The following is a 17,731-nucleotide window of genomic DNA, read 5'->3' as shown; positions in this document are numbered from 1 at the left end:
TTTATTGTATAAGAAATTGGAATGCTTAGCCTAAAACCGGCCTTAACACTCACCCCTATGAGATTCTTCATTAGACGGAGCAAATGTCACTTAGGAGTGACAAGAAAGTCAAGCATTATTTCTATTTATTTTTGCATTCCTCAGCAGCTACTCTAGGGGTGTTCCCAAATGTAACATTACATTACATTGAAATGCACCTTAGTTAGTTCTTGGGGCCAGTGACTAACGGTCATTCGTAAAACGTCGAAAGGACTCATAAAGCAGAGGTGAGATATTTTTCAAATTGTTTGTCTTGGTGGGTGATCACTTTTTTATTCTCCTTGACTTAAAAAATAAATAAAGTAAAAGACCTTGTTTTCAAACACTAATCAGTTGCTTCTTTATTTCCCAGTAGAGTTCTGACCGACCATTCAGCCTCAATACTTCATTTTCTTGAGTGCTTTATTGACCATGATCTTGAAGAGTACATTTGGCTCAGAATAACACAGCAGCTTGTTATTTTTAATTGAACTGCAGAGTACATTACCCTACATAAGAAGCAATGGGAAAAAAAATTAGTCTGAACATTTCATTTTCCCATTTCAAAAATCATGCCACTGACATCCGTTGAAATTAAAAGAGATGAACAAAGAAAATGCCTTTCACATCTACCAAAGGGGAAAAAAACCAAAAATGCAAAGTTCGTTTCCTCATGCTAACCTCCTTCATCTAGAAAACTTGAAATTCCTTGCTAAAATATTTTAAACATGCCACATTCAGAAATTCAGTTTCCAGCATGGTGGCCTTTTTGTTTCCAGGTTAAACGAATTGGAGATGCCGTGAAATACACTTTAAAACGTTGACCTCTTTGTATTTCCACTGATCATTAAAAACCCAGGGGGTGCATATTCTGAAAGAGTATGCATTTGCCTTCCTTTCCTTGACTAACTTTTCTGTTCCAGGGGACTCCATGCAGGAAGGTGGCTCTCTCCTTGACTGCCTCTGACCTCCCCAGAGGGAGCTGAATTTTAATAGCTCTTCATGTTCTAGAAGCTGACAGATGAGTCAACTATTCCCACGTTGGATGCTTTTTGGAGGTATCTCTTCTCATTTCAGGCTACCCTATAGTCCCACTGAATGCCATGGATGGTGATTTGTCCCCTACTGGTCAAAGCCTGTTACTGTGCCTTTGAAAGAATCCAAATCTCACTTGAGGCCCAGTTTCCCCACTGGTGAGGCTGCCAACTGACTCCATGGCTCTTGGAGAGAGACCGGAAAAGCATACGAGGCCTTCTCAAAATTTATTTATTTGTAAACTGAAATCTAAATTACATTTTAATTCAAACATTGTTTTTTTACTACTGATTGGGAAGATTTCTAAGACAACTTCTGTGACTTTTTTTTTCCTTTTTGCATATGTTCACCCAGTGCTAATGCATGTCAGCTGCAAAACAGCAACAATATCAACATACCCTTCGTGGTAAAAGTGGCAGATGAATACACATCTTCCGAATGAAAAGCTGGGCCTTTTGGGAAGCCAGAGAAACATTTAAAACACTAAAATAGCAAGTTTGTTTACCTAAATATGCCTTAATCACTACTACATGATTAAAAGATAAATATATGCTTTTCATATATCTATTTAAGATCCCCCCAAATGAAATCTTTCTCTAGTCTCTACATCATATGTGAGTATGGGAATTGGTCTGCTTCCTGTCCATCTTTGCCCAGCTTTGCAGTTTTCCTGCCTGTATGTATGACCTAGTAGTCAGCCAAGACCCCTCTACAAATTTCTGTTAAGTATTCTCCTAGATAGTTTCCTCTTTTCCAGAACACGTACCAAGAATGCAAACCACCTGAGCCTTCTCAAACTTGAATCTCTAATCTCTCAACTCAGTAATGTTGACAACCTCTCTTGGATCTTTATCCCTGTGCTGTTAGTATGGAAATAGCCAGCAGCCAGAAATCTGGGGTGACTGTTGGGATCATTTAGTTGTCTCCAACCTCTTAGGAATAAAAGTCCCTTTTTACCTGTTGACCCATATCTGAAAGGTTTCCCCCCCCCCATATTTTGCTTGTTTTTCTAGTTGTTTATAGCAGAAATTTAGCTCAGTACTTGTTATTCCCTCTGGCTAGCAAAGAGTCAAACAAACAAGGACATAATGCTTATTTTTATCACATATGTAACCTGAAGAAGATATTTAACCAGCTTCGGGACTCAGCCATATCACAATGCAAATAATAATCTTGAGGGTCCCCACAAATATTGGAGATATTAAAATATCAAAACTAAGATTTACTAGTGAGTGTGCCCTAAATGGGAGCTGATGACATTATCCATAACTTTTAGTGGTTACTAGTTTACTAATATTTTCCTTTGTACTCTAAAAAAGTAAAATCTATATATATCAGAAGCAATGCTCTCATTTTTATATTTATACTCATGTTTGTTAATGAGGAATTGTGTATAGAATTGATTTTTGTGGTGGTGTAACAATGCCAAAACTACGGCATTGGCAAAAAATAATTTAAAACTTCAAGGTCACTTTAATAATTGGGTATCTTTCATGTGTAGTGGTATAATGTTCTTCTGAAATAAAGAATATTATAGTTCATATAATTGGTTGGAATATTGCAGAAATTATGGAAGTCAATGTAAAGCTACTATTCCTACATCTCTGAATGTCCAAATAACTCTGTCAATATCTTCCTAAACTTCTAGAGACAAATAGCAAACCTTTTTTTCAGAAGTAAATAAAAAACACATTTCTGAAATATTCATTCGTTGTTTAGTCTAAGAATTCAGGTTTCAGCTTTTAAAAGAAAAAGAGTTGGGTCATGCGAGGTTACCTCAGTGCAATAGCGATCTCACAGGTCTGCATGACAGCTATCATCTTAAGAATTGGTGTGATGAGAAAGAGAAAGAAATTGTCAAACCGTTGTCAAGCAACAGTTCTCATGATGATTTTATTGAGTCAGCACGGAATTGAATATATATTCCAGGTTTGCTCTAAGTGATATTGTTTGCATAGATCTGTTTTCCTCAACAGATTGTTTATAAAAATCTCATTTTTCCCCTTTTTCTCACATAAGATGGGTACAAAAAAACAGAAGAGACAACAAAATATGTACATAATACAGAGCTATGTCTACTGATTACACTGTTTCAATAATAAAAATGAGAACTATTTTATCTAAACTTTAGGCTAAATCAAAGTTGCAACAATGATATTTTTAATTGTTGGTACACATTATCTAAATTCTGTAATGCTAACCTCATTTTCAGAGACAAATTTCTAATTGAATTACCTCTAAAGGAGACTTTAAAAAGAATACTGTGAACACTGGCTGCTGCAATTTCCTGCATTTCAATTTCATTTACTTCAGGTGATAACTCCAATTTACTTTTAGGATACTTTAAATTCTTGATATCTGCATATTTTTGCATACAGTCCTTACATCGTTGGATATTCCTTCTCTTGTATCTATGCCTTCATAATCCTTGCTTATCTTTCAAAATGAATTTGTGTCATCCTGTAAGCCTCTCCCACTGCCTTCCCTACCCATGATGAGTGAGATGCTTTTGAATGCTCTCCCTTAACATTCTTGTATAAGAACGAACACCTATATATAGCACTTCCTATGTGCAAAGCTCTGTTAGAAGTCTTTTGTTCTTTTAGCATATTCTTTTAATTTTCATATCGGTTCTATGAGTTAGATAATAGTGTCTCCATTTTGTAGATGAAGAAACAGGATCATAGAGAGTTTAAAGACTTGGCCTAAATTCACAGGTAGAAAATTTAGGGATTGAAATATAATCTGTTACCAGATTCTTCTTCTTTATTTTTTAATAGCTTCATTGGGATATAATTTACATATCATATAACCCATCTGCTAAAAGTGTACAAGTTATTGGCTCTATAGTCTATTCACAGACATGTTCTATCATCACTGCAACAAGTTTTAGAAAATTATCTCCTAAGGAAATCCAGTTCCTATTGGCCAACATATCCCAATTCCCTCATCTCTGGTACCCCCATTCCCTCCAACACCCCACTCCTTAGTTCATATCCGTGGGTCATACATATAAGTTATCTGGCTACTGCATTTCCTATTCTGTTCTTAACTCCCCCATCTATTCTGTACCTACCAATTTGTACTTCTTAATTCCTGCAGCTTTTTCCCCAATCTCCCTCTTCTCCTTCCCAACTAATAACCCTCCAAATGATCTCCATATCTATGATTCTGTTTCTGTTCTGCTTGTTTGCTTAGTTTGTTTTTTAGATTCACTTCTTGATAGTTGTGAATTTATTACTATTTTAATGTTTATAGTTTTGAGTTTCTTCTTTCTTAATTAAGTTTCTTTAACATTTCATATAATAATGGTTTGGTGATGATGAACTTCATTAGCTTTGCTTTGTCTGGGAAGCACTTTATCTGTTCTTCCTTTCTAAATGATAGCTTTGCTGGGTAGAGTAATCTAGGTTGTAGGTCCTTGCTTTTCATCACTTTGAATACTTCTTCCCAGTCCCTTCTAGCCTGCAAAGTTTCTTATGATAAATCAGCTGACAGTCTTACGGGAACTCCTTTGTAGGTAACTCTCCTCTTCTCTCTTGCTGCTTTTAAGATTCTCTCTTTATTTTTAACCATTGGCATTTTAATTATGATGTGTCTTAGAGTGGACTTCTTAGGGTCCATCTTTTTCAGGACTCTCTGTGCTTCCTGGACTTGTATTTCTATTTCCTTCACCATATTAGGGAACTTTTTTCATGTTTTTTTTTTCAGGGAAGTTTTCAATTTCTTGCTTTTTCTCTTCTCCTTCTGGCACCCCCATGATTCAAATACGGGTACGTTTGAAGTTGTCCCAGAGGCTCCTTAGCCTATCTTTTTTTTTTTTAATTCTTTTTTCTTCTTGCTCTTTGATTAAATATTTTTTCTTCCTTATTTTCCAAATCATCGATTTGATTCTCAGCGTCATCCACTCCACTGTTGGTTCCCTATAAATTTTTGTTTATTTCATTTAGTGTGACCTTAATTTCTGCCTGGGCCTTTTTTATGCTGTTGAAATACTGAAGGAGTTCCTTGAGGATTCTAATAACCAGTATTTTGAACTCTGTATCTGAAAGATTGTTTATCTCCATTTCATTTAGTTATTTTCTGGAGTTTTGTTCTGTTCTTTCATTTGGGCCATATTTCTTTGTCTCCTCATTTTGGTAGACTCCCTGTGTTTGCCTCTATGTATTAGGTAGGGCTGCTTTGACTCTCTGTCTTAGTAGCGTGGCCCATTGTAGAAAAGCACATCAGTAAATTGGTTGGGGCAGAGCCTTAGGTAATTGCCAGGGCAGGGCAACCCATGTGAACCCAGGTGATGTAGTCTTTGATAGAGTGTTGCTGCATTGTAGCTCTGTGTCAGGGAGGGGTCAGACAGGGGACAGTGTAGCTGCCTGGCTTCTGAAGTTTTGTCTTGGAGGAAGCTGTCTGCCGGCACTTGTCCTGATGCCAGACATTTCAGGTTCTCCCCATATGCCACGGTTGCCCTTCCAGCTGCTGCCCCAGTGCTGAAGCCCAGAGGGACTTCATCTGTGTAAGTCCTAAGTCTCCTAAGTCTGTTGTGAGCCCTTTAAGAGGAGACTCCTGAGAATCCCACACTTTCTTTTGTTGCCTCAACCCCTGCTGGTTTTTACAGCCAGAAGTTATGGGGACTTATTAGCAGTGGAGCCCTGGGCTTGGTAGTCTGGTGTGGGGCTGGGACCTCTCGCTCCCAAGGTATCTGTCCTCATTTTCTTCAATCACACCTGGGTATGGAATTGTCTGCTCCACATCTTCAAGTCCCTGCACCTTTCTGTACCTCTCCGCATCTCTGCCCCATCTACCTGTCTGGATGAATGGTGAACTTCTTTAATTCCTTGGTTGTCAGACTTGCACAGAGCTTGATTTTCTGATGATTCTGGGTGATATTTGATTCATAGTCTAGTTGTAATTTTTGCTGTGGTTGTGTGAGGTGAGCCATGTTTACCTATGCATCCATCTTGACGAGAAGAGAGATAAACCTTTTTAATATTGATGAAATTTAATGCATCATTCTTTGGTTGTTTGCACTTTGAGTGTCATATGTAAAAACCTACTGCCAAATTAATCTTACAAAAGTTTACACCTCTGTTTTCTTCTTAAGTTTTATAGTTTTAGCTCTTACATTTAAGTCTATAATCCATTTTTAATTTTTGTATATGGTTTGAGGCAGGAGTGTAGATTTATTCCTTTCATGTGAGTATCCTTTGAAAAGACTACTCTCTTTCCCATTTGACACTCTTATTGAAAATCAATTAGCCATAGCTCTATGGTTTGATCCTGGACTCGCAATTTTATTCTACTGATCTAAAGGTCTATCCTTAAACTTGTATTGATTATTGTACAACAGCTTTCTAGTAAATTGTGAAATTCAGAAGTGTGAGTCTTCCAACACTTCTTCTTTTTCATGATTGTGTGTGCTTCTGCCTATTATAGTTTTATTGCATCTTCATGAGTTTTATAACACCAGCTGTCAATTATGCTATAAAAGGACAGCTAAAATTTTGATAGGGATTTTACTGAATCTGTAGATATGTTTGCAGAATATTGCCATTTTAATATTAAGTCTTTCAATCCATAACTATAGGATATCTCTATTTTTTTTTAGTATCTCAAAATTTCTTAATATTTTGTAGCATTCAGCACACAAATATTGCAGTTCTTAAGTTTCTTTTTAATTACTTTACTCTTTTTATATATATAAATGGAAATGCTTTATTAATTTCCAGGGATTTTTCATTGCTAGTATACAGAAATATAATTGATTTTTGTATGTTGATCTTCTACCTGCAACCCTGCTGAACTCATTTATTAACACCTCAGGGTTTTATTGTTTTTTTAATGTAAGATCATTTCATCTGCAAGTAGAAATAATTTTATTTCTTCTTTTCTAATCTCTTTTCTTTTATTTAGTTTCCTTAACTAATTTTGCCAGCTAGAACCTCCAGCACAATGTTGAACAGAATAGTGAGAATTGACATCCTTGTCTTGTTACTGAATTTCAGGGATTAGAAGGAGCTTTCAGTCTTTTACCATTAATATGACGTTAGCTGTGGGTTTATAGATGTTTTTTATCAAGTTTAGAAATTCCTTTATATTACTAGATTGTTGATTGTTCTATATCATATAAAGATGTTGCATTTTATTATTTTTCTTCATCTATTAAGATAATTATGTTGGTTTATTCCTTCATTTATTAATAAATAATATTGACTTTCATAAGTTGAGCCAACTTTGTATTCCTGGGATAAATTCCACTTGGTTTCAGTGAAGAATCCTGTTTATATGATTCTAGATTCAGTCTGTTACCATTTTGTTGCAGATGTTTGTGTCCATATTCATATTGTGTCATATTCATTGTAGTCTTTAAGCCATTAGGTTTCACTAATTACTGGCTATTTGTTTAATTTTGTCAACAATGTCCTGGCTTTGCTCAGTAGTTTGAAGAAAATAAATTTTGGTAGGAGTCATTTTTGAAATCAGCCTTTAAAATTTATTATGATTCCAGGAGGGATATTCTTAGCTATCTCATTCACTGGCTTTCTCTGGTGGGCATTCTGGCTTATGATTTAGCTTTTTGCTATTAATTAAGAGGAGCCTTAGACTTGAACTTCTGCAACCTCTATTTCAAATAATTGGAGAATACTTAAGTGTACTCTTGTCTTTACCCTGGCTGGTTTGGCTCAGTGGATTGAGCGTCGGCCTGCGAGCTAAGTGTCGCTGGTTCGATCTTCCAGTCAGGGCACATCAGAGAAGGAAAACTCTGACTCCAAAAAACCTCCGCTGCCTTGCGGCATACCTCTTCAGGGGAAAGGCTAAGGGAGTAAACCCCGACAGAAAATCCGGAGCCAGAGTCCCTAAGGCGGTTTGACGTTGTAGTCAACACCGGCAACTCCTGCGGCGCACCTGAAGCCAAGCTGTATTGATTCCGTCTTTCCCTTGGACCCTTCAGCTGCGAAGAGAGGGGGGGTCTGCTGCATGGGCAACAGCAGACCCTCCATATCACCCTGCCCAGGCTCTGTAGCTTCAGCTTCACTGGAGAGGACACTCCAGCGTCATCGCAAGATGTCAATTCAACACGGGAGGAGACAGATACCGTGTCACTCCCGAGTCGGACTGCACAGCCATTCTCGGCGGTGCAGATAGACTCTTAAGAAGCTACACCATCGTCTCTCGAGACGGACGGCTGCCGACGACTCTTGTCTTATGGATCGCCTCTCCTCTGGGCAAAATCTTTGTGCTAATATTCTGGATACTGAGATGGGTAGCCGATCCTGGTGTTTTCTACTTACTTCTGTTGACTCGGAAACTCTGCCCTTAGAAAAAGTCGGAGTGATAGATTGCAATCAAGGCCCCCAGTATTCCACACTTGGCAATACCTGGAATAGGTGCTGCATCCTGTGGGTGGGGCTAGGTGAGAATTGGAAGCCCCCAAGTTCTTGGCCACACTCAGCAGGAACTGAGTCCCTTCAAATTAGAATTGAAGGGTATGAGAAATGCTAGCAGCCTGTCCCTGCAGATTAGACAAGCCTTGACTGGGAATTTAGGAGTGAGAGAGAGCACTGCCTTCTTGGCCAGAACTTCTTGCAGTGGAGTTTCTATTAAGCTGAACAGGGCAGATGGTAAGATGGAAGGAAAGGGGCAGGATAAGGCTCAGATGCCACAAACAATTCTTTTAGTAGATTTTCTTGAGTAAGTGATAATGGATTTAAAGTATGCCTTTAGGAAAATTTCCAGAGACTTTAAATGGTTATGATTTAGTTAGTTTATTATTTGCAGTTTTGTGGGGAAAGTCTCACCCTGCCACCTAGAAGTGGAATTCCTCCAGGGATGGTGTTCTTAACCACAATGCTATAATGTATAGTCCAAGTTTAGTGGTTATTAAATAACATTTACCATATTTCATTGCAACTTTCAGTTAATTTTATATAACATCCACTGAAAATTTTCTCAGCTGCTGTTGTCATTTTTGCCTGGAGCTCGGAACCAAACTTTCTTATTTATTGACTTTTGCAAAGAAGCCCTTTTCAGACACTGCTACCAGAGCTTGCCATTAACTCCTTTTCCATCTCCTTGCTGTTTGTGCCTGCCCCCTAGAGCCTCTTATCATGCTTATTGTGCTAGTCCCTAGGTTCTTTGCCTCTGGGTCCAGGAGACTCAAAGGCTGAGAACTCAGGACACCTTGAACCTCTGTGGGGGTTCAAACTGGAAAAAGTCTCCAAGTAGCAGATGTTCTTAGCAAAAACTCAAAAACTTAGCACAATAACAGCACAATTTCATGGCTATTATTATTAGTATTTTCTTGGTTATATATTAACATATAGAATCCTTTTAAATCTAGCCTAAAACCATAGCTCCTTTGAGACAATATAATTGATACACATTTAGAAATTCATACAGTTTATAGTTTGGGTTTGTTTTGTTTTTTAAGGTATTGGGTATTTGTGTTTTGTTTTGTTTTGTTTTGTTTTTTCTCTAGGAAGCACAAGCTTCACTGGCACGAAAGTTGTTGTGGTTTTCATTAGCAGGTTTTGAAATTACAGTAACAGTGATTGAGCCTAAAATTCATGACTCAGCAGTTTATGTTTGCTTCCCTGCCCTAGGATTCTTTGAATAATTTCCCACAAAAACCCAAAGATTGATGACAATGATTAATGATGCTTTCATAATAACTCATGCTCATTTTTTCTTTAGTTAATTTACACATCATTTTTCTGCTGTAGAGGAAATAATATCTTATATTTAGAAACACTCCATACTTTACTAAATGCTTTCACATAATTTAATCTCAAAACAACCTTGCGTGGCCACTTTATTAGTCTTCTCTTACAGATATAAAAATAGAGGTTCAGAAAAAACTCCTTGGATTCCATAAGCTCAATGATCTGTTAAGTAGAAAAAATAAATCTTGAACTGATATCTTTTGATTATAAATCTAATACTCTTTGCAGTATATATGTCAAATGCTTTTAGTATGAGTGTATTGAGAAGAGGCGACGAGGTAAAGAAAAAGAAATGAAACAGATTGAAGTACTTCCAATAAGAATAGTAATTGCATATTATTTCCTTTTTTTGATTAAATGGTATATCTAGAATAAAGTAAATACTTTCTTGATCTTATGCTGACATACATAAATTACTATATTTACCTTTCATACATACTCATATACTGTACAAATTGAGAATCTGTTACCTACATGTTCCTTAATGAGAAAAAAAAAACAATGTCTCCTAACATAAAAAAAATCAAATTTATTTTTTACCTGTATTTAAGATAAGCAGGTTCAATTTTAAAAAGTAATCCAAGAGAAGTAGTAGAATCTTTCCTTCTATTTAAATTGCAGTTTCCTTAAAAGATCATGATGTAGACAATTATGCTAATTTACTCTTTTTCCCCTTTATTCATTTTTCTGATTTTGTCTAATTCTATGCTTTCCACAGATTGTGGATATATGAATTATGAAATATCAGTCCACCAGAAGTGAAAATATTATGAAACAAAGGAAAAACAATGACTGTTTCTAAGACTAAGAAAATATAAATATTTCTATAGTGTTTATAATTTCTCATCAAATGTGGATTTGTTATTTGATAAATAAACAATTCTTGATGTTTTGAGTTAAAACTTTCTTTCTATTTCTTTGCCCTAAAAAGCAGAGTTATTTGAACACATTGTGAATGAAGTAATTTTCTAATATCAACTTTGTCAAAAGATTTAATAATAGAATAATTCTCTGTTATCTCTCTTAAAAATCTGGATTTAGTGGATGGAAATCAAAGAATGAAGAATCCTAACACTACTTATTCAGGCATGGTCTCGTGTCCAGCCCTGTTCGTATTTTTGTAATCATGTATGGAGTTCTTTATCTCTTTTCTCCTTCTCTCTTTCTATCTGTTTCTCTGTCTTTCTCTACACTTCATGCTAGCAAGACATTTTATTGTTGTTTATTTAATAAATATTTACTGACCTGCTTATATGTACCAAGCATTGTAAGTGAAAACCAATTTTGTGTTTTATTGGTACTTATAGTTTAGAGGAGGAGTCCAAAAGTAATAAACTTATTACAGAAAAAGGGAGAATTCTGAATGATAAATTAAATTAAACTGTCCTGTAAACCCATAAAGATCACAGAAAGACTGACATGTGTTCTCTCTCTCTCCTTTATCATTTTTTCCCCAGCCTCTACAAAATGCCGTTAATTCTGAGTACTTCACAATATGGGTTCAATTTTTATATAGAGAAGTTAATAATTTTGAAAAAGTGATTTATGAGGTACTCTTTAAAAGCAAGATTTATATCTTATCTTTTTCTTTTTGGGATTTAGCATAATGTTTAGCTTACAATATATGCTCAATAAATAGTTACTGAGTCAAGACTAATCCTTTAGGGTGTACTATATATCTAACTGTTTTACTTTTCTATGACCTCAGATAACATGTAAATTTTCACAAGAAAATAAGACCTGCTTAAAAAAATTCCAAGAAGTGAGACCAATAATAGAGGGATATTTTAGAAAAAGAAATTACTCTTAAAATGATAACTCAGTAGGCGTCTTCCTGCTACACTTTTCCTATGGTGAGTTGCTTAAAGAAACATCTTTCTTTCAACACATAGTTTGGACCTTGCTTTATGTGGAATTGCTTTAAATAAGCGGCTTTTGTGTACTTTCTATTTTTATCTTTTTATGACTCTAGTGACAGTTACAGTTTAGAAAATAATTTTTTATTTCTATTACTGTCCTATTTTTTAAAATTGGTTTTATTTCCTACTGTTATTTCTTTTCTTTTGTAAGTATTCTTAAAATAATCTCTCTCTTTATTATGGCTTCTTTCCCAGTTTTGCTGAATTTAACTTTCCAGGAATATCTATGAACTCAATTAATTTTGTAAAAATATCATCCATTCATTATTTAATCTAAAATATTTTCAATTATAAGATGCACAATCATTTTACCTACCACTAATAAAAATAAAAAAACTGAAAGATGAATCCAGACTTCAGGAATATTGAAACATGAAAACATCTATGTTTTTGAATTTATAAAATATAGAAAAATTACCAACACAGCTTTACCAGAAATTTCCAATAATGTAAGTATACAAAATTATTTAATTACTTTCATGGTAGTTTAAGGCAAAGGGATACTTAACTGTACTGAATATTTAACATAGAACAATGACTCTGCTTTTAAAAAAAATATTCTGAGAGCTCTAAAAGAAATCCTGCTAGAATGAATTCCCAAAAGTCATAACTGTCTGTTTTGTATGTACTCAAGCACCTACAAGGTACAATAACTATTTCTTACATGAGTTTATGAGTGAATTCATGTTTTATCAGAGATGCCACGTGTCTGTTTGAAGCAAAACTGAATCAAGCAAATAGAAATTATTAATCAGTGAGCTCCTTCTAAATGCCAACTTATGTTTCTCAGTTATTCTGCACTTACTACAGTATAGCTTCTCAAGCCTGACTTTTTTTCACTTTCTGTAAACTTCTTTCCATATTATTTTCATAAGTATCCATAACTATTATAATTATATTTACAATTCAGTGATGTTTTCAATAATGTTTTGTGAATTGCCATGAAAAAAACAAATCGACATAATTCATCATTTATGGCTCTTCATACTTGTACACTTAGAAAGTTAAAAGGAAAATAATTAATCTTAAACACTGCCTTGTAGCAATACACTTGGTCCACTTGCAAGAAGAAGTAGAGATCAGTAGGCCAAATATGGAAATAAAGAATTTAACAGTGGGACCAAGATTGTAGGTCTGATTCTATTCTCATTCTTTCTTTTCTTCTGTTTCTAAGACATTTTGTTATGTGGCTTTGGTGATGGTTGAATATACTTATCCATATGTAATGGATGACAGAAAAATGTGCCTAACTTTTATCAATCCAATAGCATTTGCAATCTCAACAGTTACATCATATTTAATTTAAACCTAACACAAGTTCATTCTCATTTCAAAGGTGGAATATCACAGTAGCTAGGACATGGCCTCCGGAACTAGCATCTCTGCACTTGAAACTTATCTCAGGCTCCTGTTAATGATATGGACATGGAAATTTAGTTTATTCTTTTGTGCCTTATTTTCATTCTTCTAATGTAATTAGTATATCTCTCACAGATGTTGTATAGGAATAAACACATGTAAAATTCTTAACAGGTCTGATCAAATAATAGATGTTGGTGTTGGTTTCTCTGTTTTCCTCTCCAGACCTACTGTGTCCTTCAGTGTGCTACTCTGTGACCTGAGAGGCTGACCTTCATGGTCTTCATTACTTGGGCTCTTTTGCCCTTTCATTTATGGTTGGATTTGCCACTAGAGACAATGAAAGAAAATGAAAAGACAGGAGGAGTGACATTGGGGTTAGGAGTACCTGATTGTGGTTTTGGCAATGATTCTTTTTCTCTTTCTTCTTTCTATACCAAAGGTCACAATTACTATTTTGTGCTCTCTATCCCATGGTTCTACCTATTGTCAGGTCTGTTAATACTGCTCCCTCTCCATGCCTCCATCAGACATCAGGACGGTCAAGGCTTGCTGTGAATCTAAGCTCTGGTGTTTCAATGTCTTTTGTTGATTTTTTTAAACTTTATTTAATTCTCTTCAATTAACCATTTGGATGTACCATTTATTTGCCCATGGGATCATAAACAATATAATGCTGAATCATTTAGCTTAAAATACATATCAGATTATTTCCTACAAGTCAATGAAATATCATTAACAGTGATAAGAGTAGAAGTTTCAAATCTTAGGTAAGGAAAATCTATTTTATTAACCTGTGTGTCATGGGTAGTGTCCATTTCCTAAAAAGTAAAAGGGTTATATGCAGAACTGGGACTAGACTGCAGTTAGAATAGAGTAAAGGCTGACAGACCTCCCCTCCGGGGTCTTACACGTGGCTCTTCCCTTCTGTTTCCCCATTCATTAAGTTTTGGAATACAAGGAGTTATTAGGGTAGCCAAATAAAATATAATATAGACCAAATCTGAGTTTTTTTTTCTAAATTTAGTGGGCATCAACATTTTGGAGGTGTTGGGTGGGTTGAGGGAAGAGTTGTGATCCTCAATGTTGTGTGGAAGCTCGCAAGACCCTATAAGTAAGAGCTAGACCTGAGAAGTGCTTTATAGGAATACTTAAGAAGGTCATGGCTGATTTCCATTCAAGTAGCAATTACAGGAAGAACCAGGAGGTCTGGAAAATTAAGTACAATGGCCATATATTGTGGGAATGTAATAAGTGTAACAATCTTCTACTCAACTGGACACTCAATTGATAAATCCATACTGCATTACAGAGGACTTGGGCAAAACAGACTGTTTGTATACTTCCACCCACTAACTATATTTGGGGTCTGTGCAGGGCTGAGTTTGCAGGAAAGAGAGACCATTATGAGTCATAAAGGTGAGACTGGGGCATACAGGCATTAACACTGTGTGAAGCAAAACCATTTCATGTACAAAATAACAATCATTTTGTTCAGCCTGGAAAGAAATTTAAAATAATTGGCCTTATGAAGCTTTCCCAATATAACTCACTTTCATCTTTTTCAGAGTTAAGTATTTGAAACTCTCAAGTCAAGTTATATTCTATAAATACCTCAATTCTCACAATTATCACAGTAGGAATACAGAGTATAATGTAATGTTAAGAGGAAAGAGGTTATAGAATCTGAAGTCAGACTTCCTGGATTTGAATCCCATCTCTCTCTACTATTTACTCTCTGTTATAATCTTCCCCATCTTTTTTTTTAACCTCTGTAGGTCTCACTTGTCACCATCAAATTCTTGGGATTAGAATGTTATCTATTTATTGGAAATACTGTGAGGACTGTATAAAGTTAAATATGCAAACAGATTAGTAGAAGACCTGGCACATAGTACGTATTTAATACACCCTAGCTTTTTTGTTATATGTGCCTCTCCCCAACCAGATTCTATGCATACCTTGAGGTATGAATATACCTATAAAATGGATAATACAATAGGTATATCACTGACCAGGTTTGTCACATGGCAAGTACTAAATAAGTATTTGCTTAATGACTAAATGAGGTTAATTTGACTTAAAATATTAATATGAAGACAAAAGCAGAGCATATATATTATTTTTCATTGCAATTGTCACTTGAGTTTTCACATTAATCACTAAAGAAGAGACTTAATACTTTACTGAATTTTAAATGTTTCTTTTTTTTTAATATCATCCCATCAATGTAAATGCATATCTATACCTGTGGGTACATATATACAGAAGCTCCTTCACATTTAAGTTTTTACTTTTTCGTAATATAATTATGTTCTAAAAATTGAAAATCCTTTGAATATGTGGCACACATAAAATTATGTTTTTTGCAAACTGTGCATAGAGTGCCTTTATCATTCATAATAATGATGAAGAATACATTCTAAGGTAAGAAAATCAAAGTTTTACAAAGATAATTCAAAGTAGTTTTCAATTTACAGTGATTTTACTTAATGACAAAATTCACACACAAATATCAAAACATCTCCTGCTCCCACCATAATGCATCGACACAAAACGCCCACATACAGTATGTTAGAACAATAACATAATGAATTACAAACATCAATAAGAGGGGTAGTAAACTACTCACTTGTAGTTCTTTTTTATAGAGAATACCACAGATGTTTTTATACCATGAACTTATATTGAGTCTACTTAATTTGTATTCAACAATGTACAGAGGGCAGCCAACGAATGCTATTAGAAATTTTTTAGAAACCCAATTGGCATCGACATATAGAAAAGACTGCTTCTCCTGTTTACTAATTCTGCAATATTTTTAGTTTATAAGAAATACTTTTTCAAATTTAAAAAAAACATTTAGGGTTTCTTGAAGAAAAATAAAGTTAAGAACTATGACTATCAGGTTTCAAAATGAACTATAAAGTAGCAGCAGGGTGACCTCACTGAAATAGCCAGGAAGAGTGCATGTCTTCATTCTTTAGGGCTATGTAGACAGTACCCAACTGAGATTTCACTGTTTAAGAATATTTCTTTCTAAAAATATTTTTTGTATTTTTATTATATATTATTATATATTTTTAACTTCTTCTTTATTATTGCTCTATTACAGTTGTCCCAATTTTTCACCATTGCTTTCCACTGCCCTGCCCACCCCACTCCCCAACTGCCCCTGCCCCGCCCCCTGAGTCAGTCCCTGTTCTGTTGTCCAAGTCCATGAGCCATTTATACTAGTTCCTTGACTAGACCCTTCCCCTTCTTTCTCCACTTATCCCCCTCCCTCTCCCCTCTGGTCACTGTCAGTCTGTCCCTTCTTTCCATGCCTCTGGTTCTATTTTGCTCATTTGTTAGTTTTGTTCATTAGGTTCCTGTTATAGGTGAAATCATATGGCATTTGTTAACATCTTATTTTGTCTTTATTGTGAGAGAAAAATAATGTATAAATTAATAGGTTACTATTTTTGATTTTTTCAGAAGTAAAGGGAATCGTAATGAAGTTTTCATAAGTATAACCCATTTAATATTCACAGATTCACTAGATTATAAGAGATATAAAGACAAAATCACATTTGTTTTTTCACTAGTTCCTCCAGTAATCAGCACTGAGCTTGGGTACAATTTATACTCAATACATATTTATTAAACAAATGGATGGTCTTTCCTTTGAAGTAGGTCCTTACTGGAAAAGTATTGACTTAGTCTATTGCTAAAGTTTAAGTATTACAGAACGTACAACTTGGATCAAATTTACCCTTGTTTTGGCCCAATTACCTACATTTATGCATACTCTAGGGTTTCAGTGAGAGAATGCCTGGGGGACACCTTCACTTTATAATGTGCAGGATTCTGCAGAAGGAGGGAATTCCAGCCTACAATTTCTAAGAAAGTTACTGACAAAAGCACTGTAATTAAAATAAAAGCCTGCAAAAATCTGATTCAGATGCACATAAATTGAAGACTGGAAAATATAACCATTAAAAATATCTTAGAGCATAGTCAAGATTTGCTAAAGCTCTCTTAAGGTTCTGGCATCAGTTAATAAAACATGAATAAAAAATAAAGTAACCTGTAGAAGCCAAAACCACAAGATCAGGTCAGACTTACCAGAACAGTCACCACACGGAGAACCACTCCACGCATGTTATTCTCCAGTTTCTTGTCAGTCAGTGACCCATTCAGCCCTGTGACAGGATTCCAGCACCCAAGCTGAAAGAGAAAAGAACATGATCACTTTTCTGCCAGGGGAACAGTCCAATCACCTATGAACAGACCTTTCAGAGAACTGTGTGGTAAATCTTGAAATAACTGATACAGGAAGGGTCCTATGTAGGTTCCTTTTTCTAGCAAATGAGCAAAGAAAAATACCATTCACTGCCTTTAAATATCATCATACGGCATATGACAGTACCTGACATGCTTTAGGAGACTTGCCGTGGACATCTGACTTGAGGAGTTATAAATACACCAATAACTCAGTCTCGGTAATGCACTAATTGGAAAAGTAATAGTGCATATAATTCTAGGATATCTGTTTTAATATATCAATTAATGCACAGCTTAGATTTGTTTACAGTTTCAATAGTTTTAATTAGATGTTTCACTGCTTTTATTGGGAAGGATTACTGCTTTTGAGGAAAAATCATGTATATGGCTTTGTTGTTTCAAATATTCACAGTACAT

General features: G+C 35.2%; 1 protein-coding gene across 1 annotated transcript in view; it reads right to left on the bottom strand.

Moving 5' to 3' along the window:
- LOC150019284 (glutamate receptor ionotropic, delta-2) overlaps nucleotides 1-17,256 on the bottom strand; it is a 388,160-nt gene extending 370,904 nt beyond the window's left edge. The window contains exon 1 of the mRNA XM_090267947.1: nucleotides 17,156-17,256. Coding sequence (XP_090124073.1) covers nucleotides 17,156-17,191 — 36 coding nt within the window. The 5' untranslated portion in view covers nucleotides 17,192-17,256. The remainder of the gene's footprint in view (nucleotides 1-17,155) is intronic.
- Between the last annotated feature and the right edge of the window lie 475 nt (nucleotides 17,257-17,731).

This window comes from Furipterus horrens, unplaced genomic scaffold, assembly GCF_987537825.1.
Source record: "Furipterus horrens unplaced genomic scaffold, mFurHor1.1.pri manual_scaffold_2, whole genome shotgun sequence".
In the NCBI taxonomy this organism is placed as follows: domain Eukaryota; kingdom Metazoa; phylum Chordata; class Mammalia; order Chiroptera; family Furipteridae; genus Furipterus; species Furipterus horrens.
This window is presented reverse-complemented; position numbering and strand designations above follow the sequence as displayed.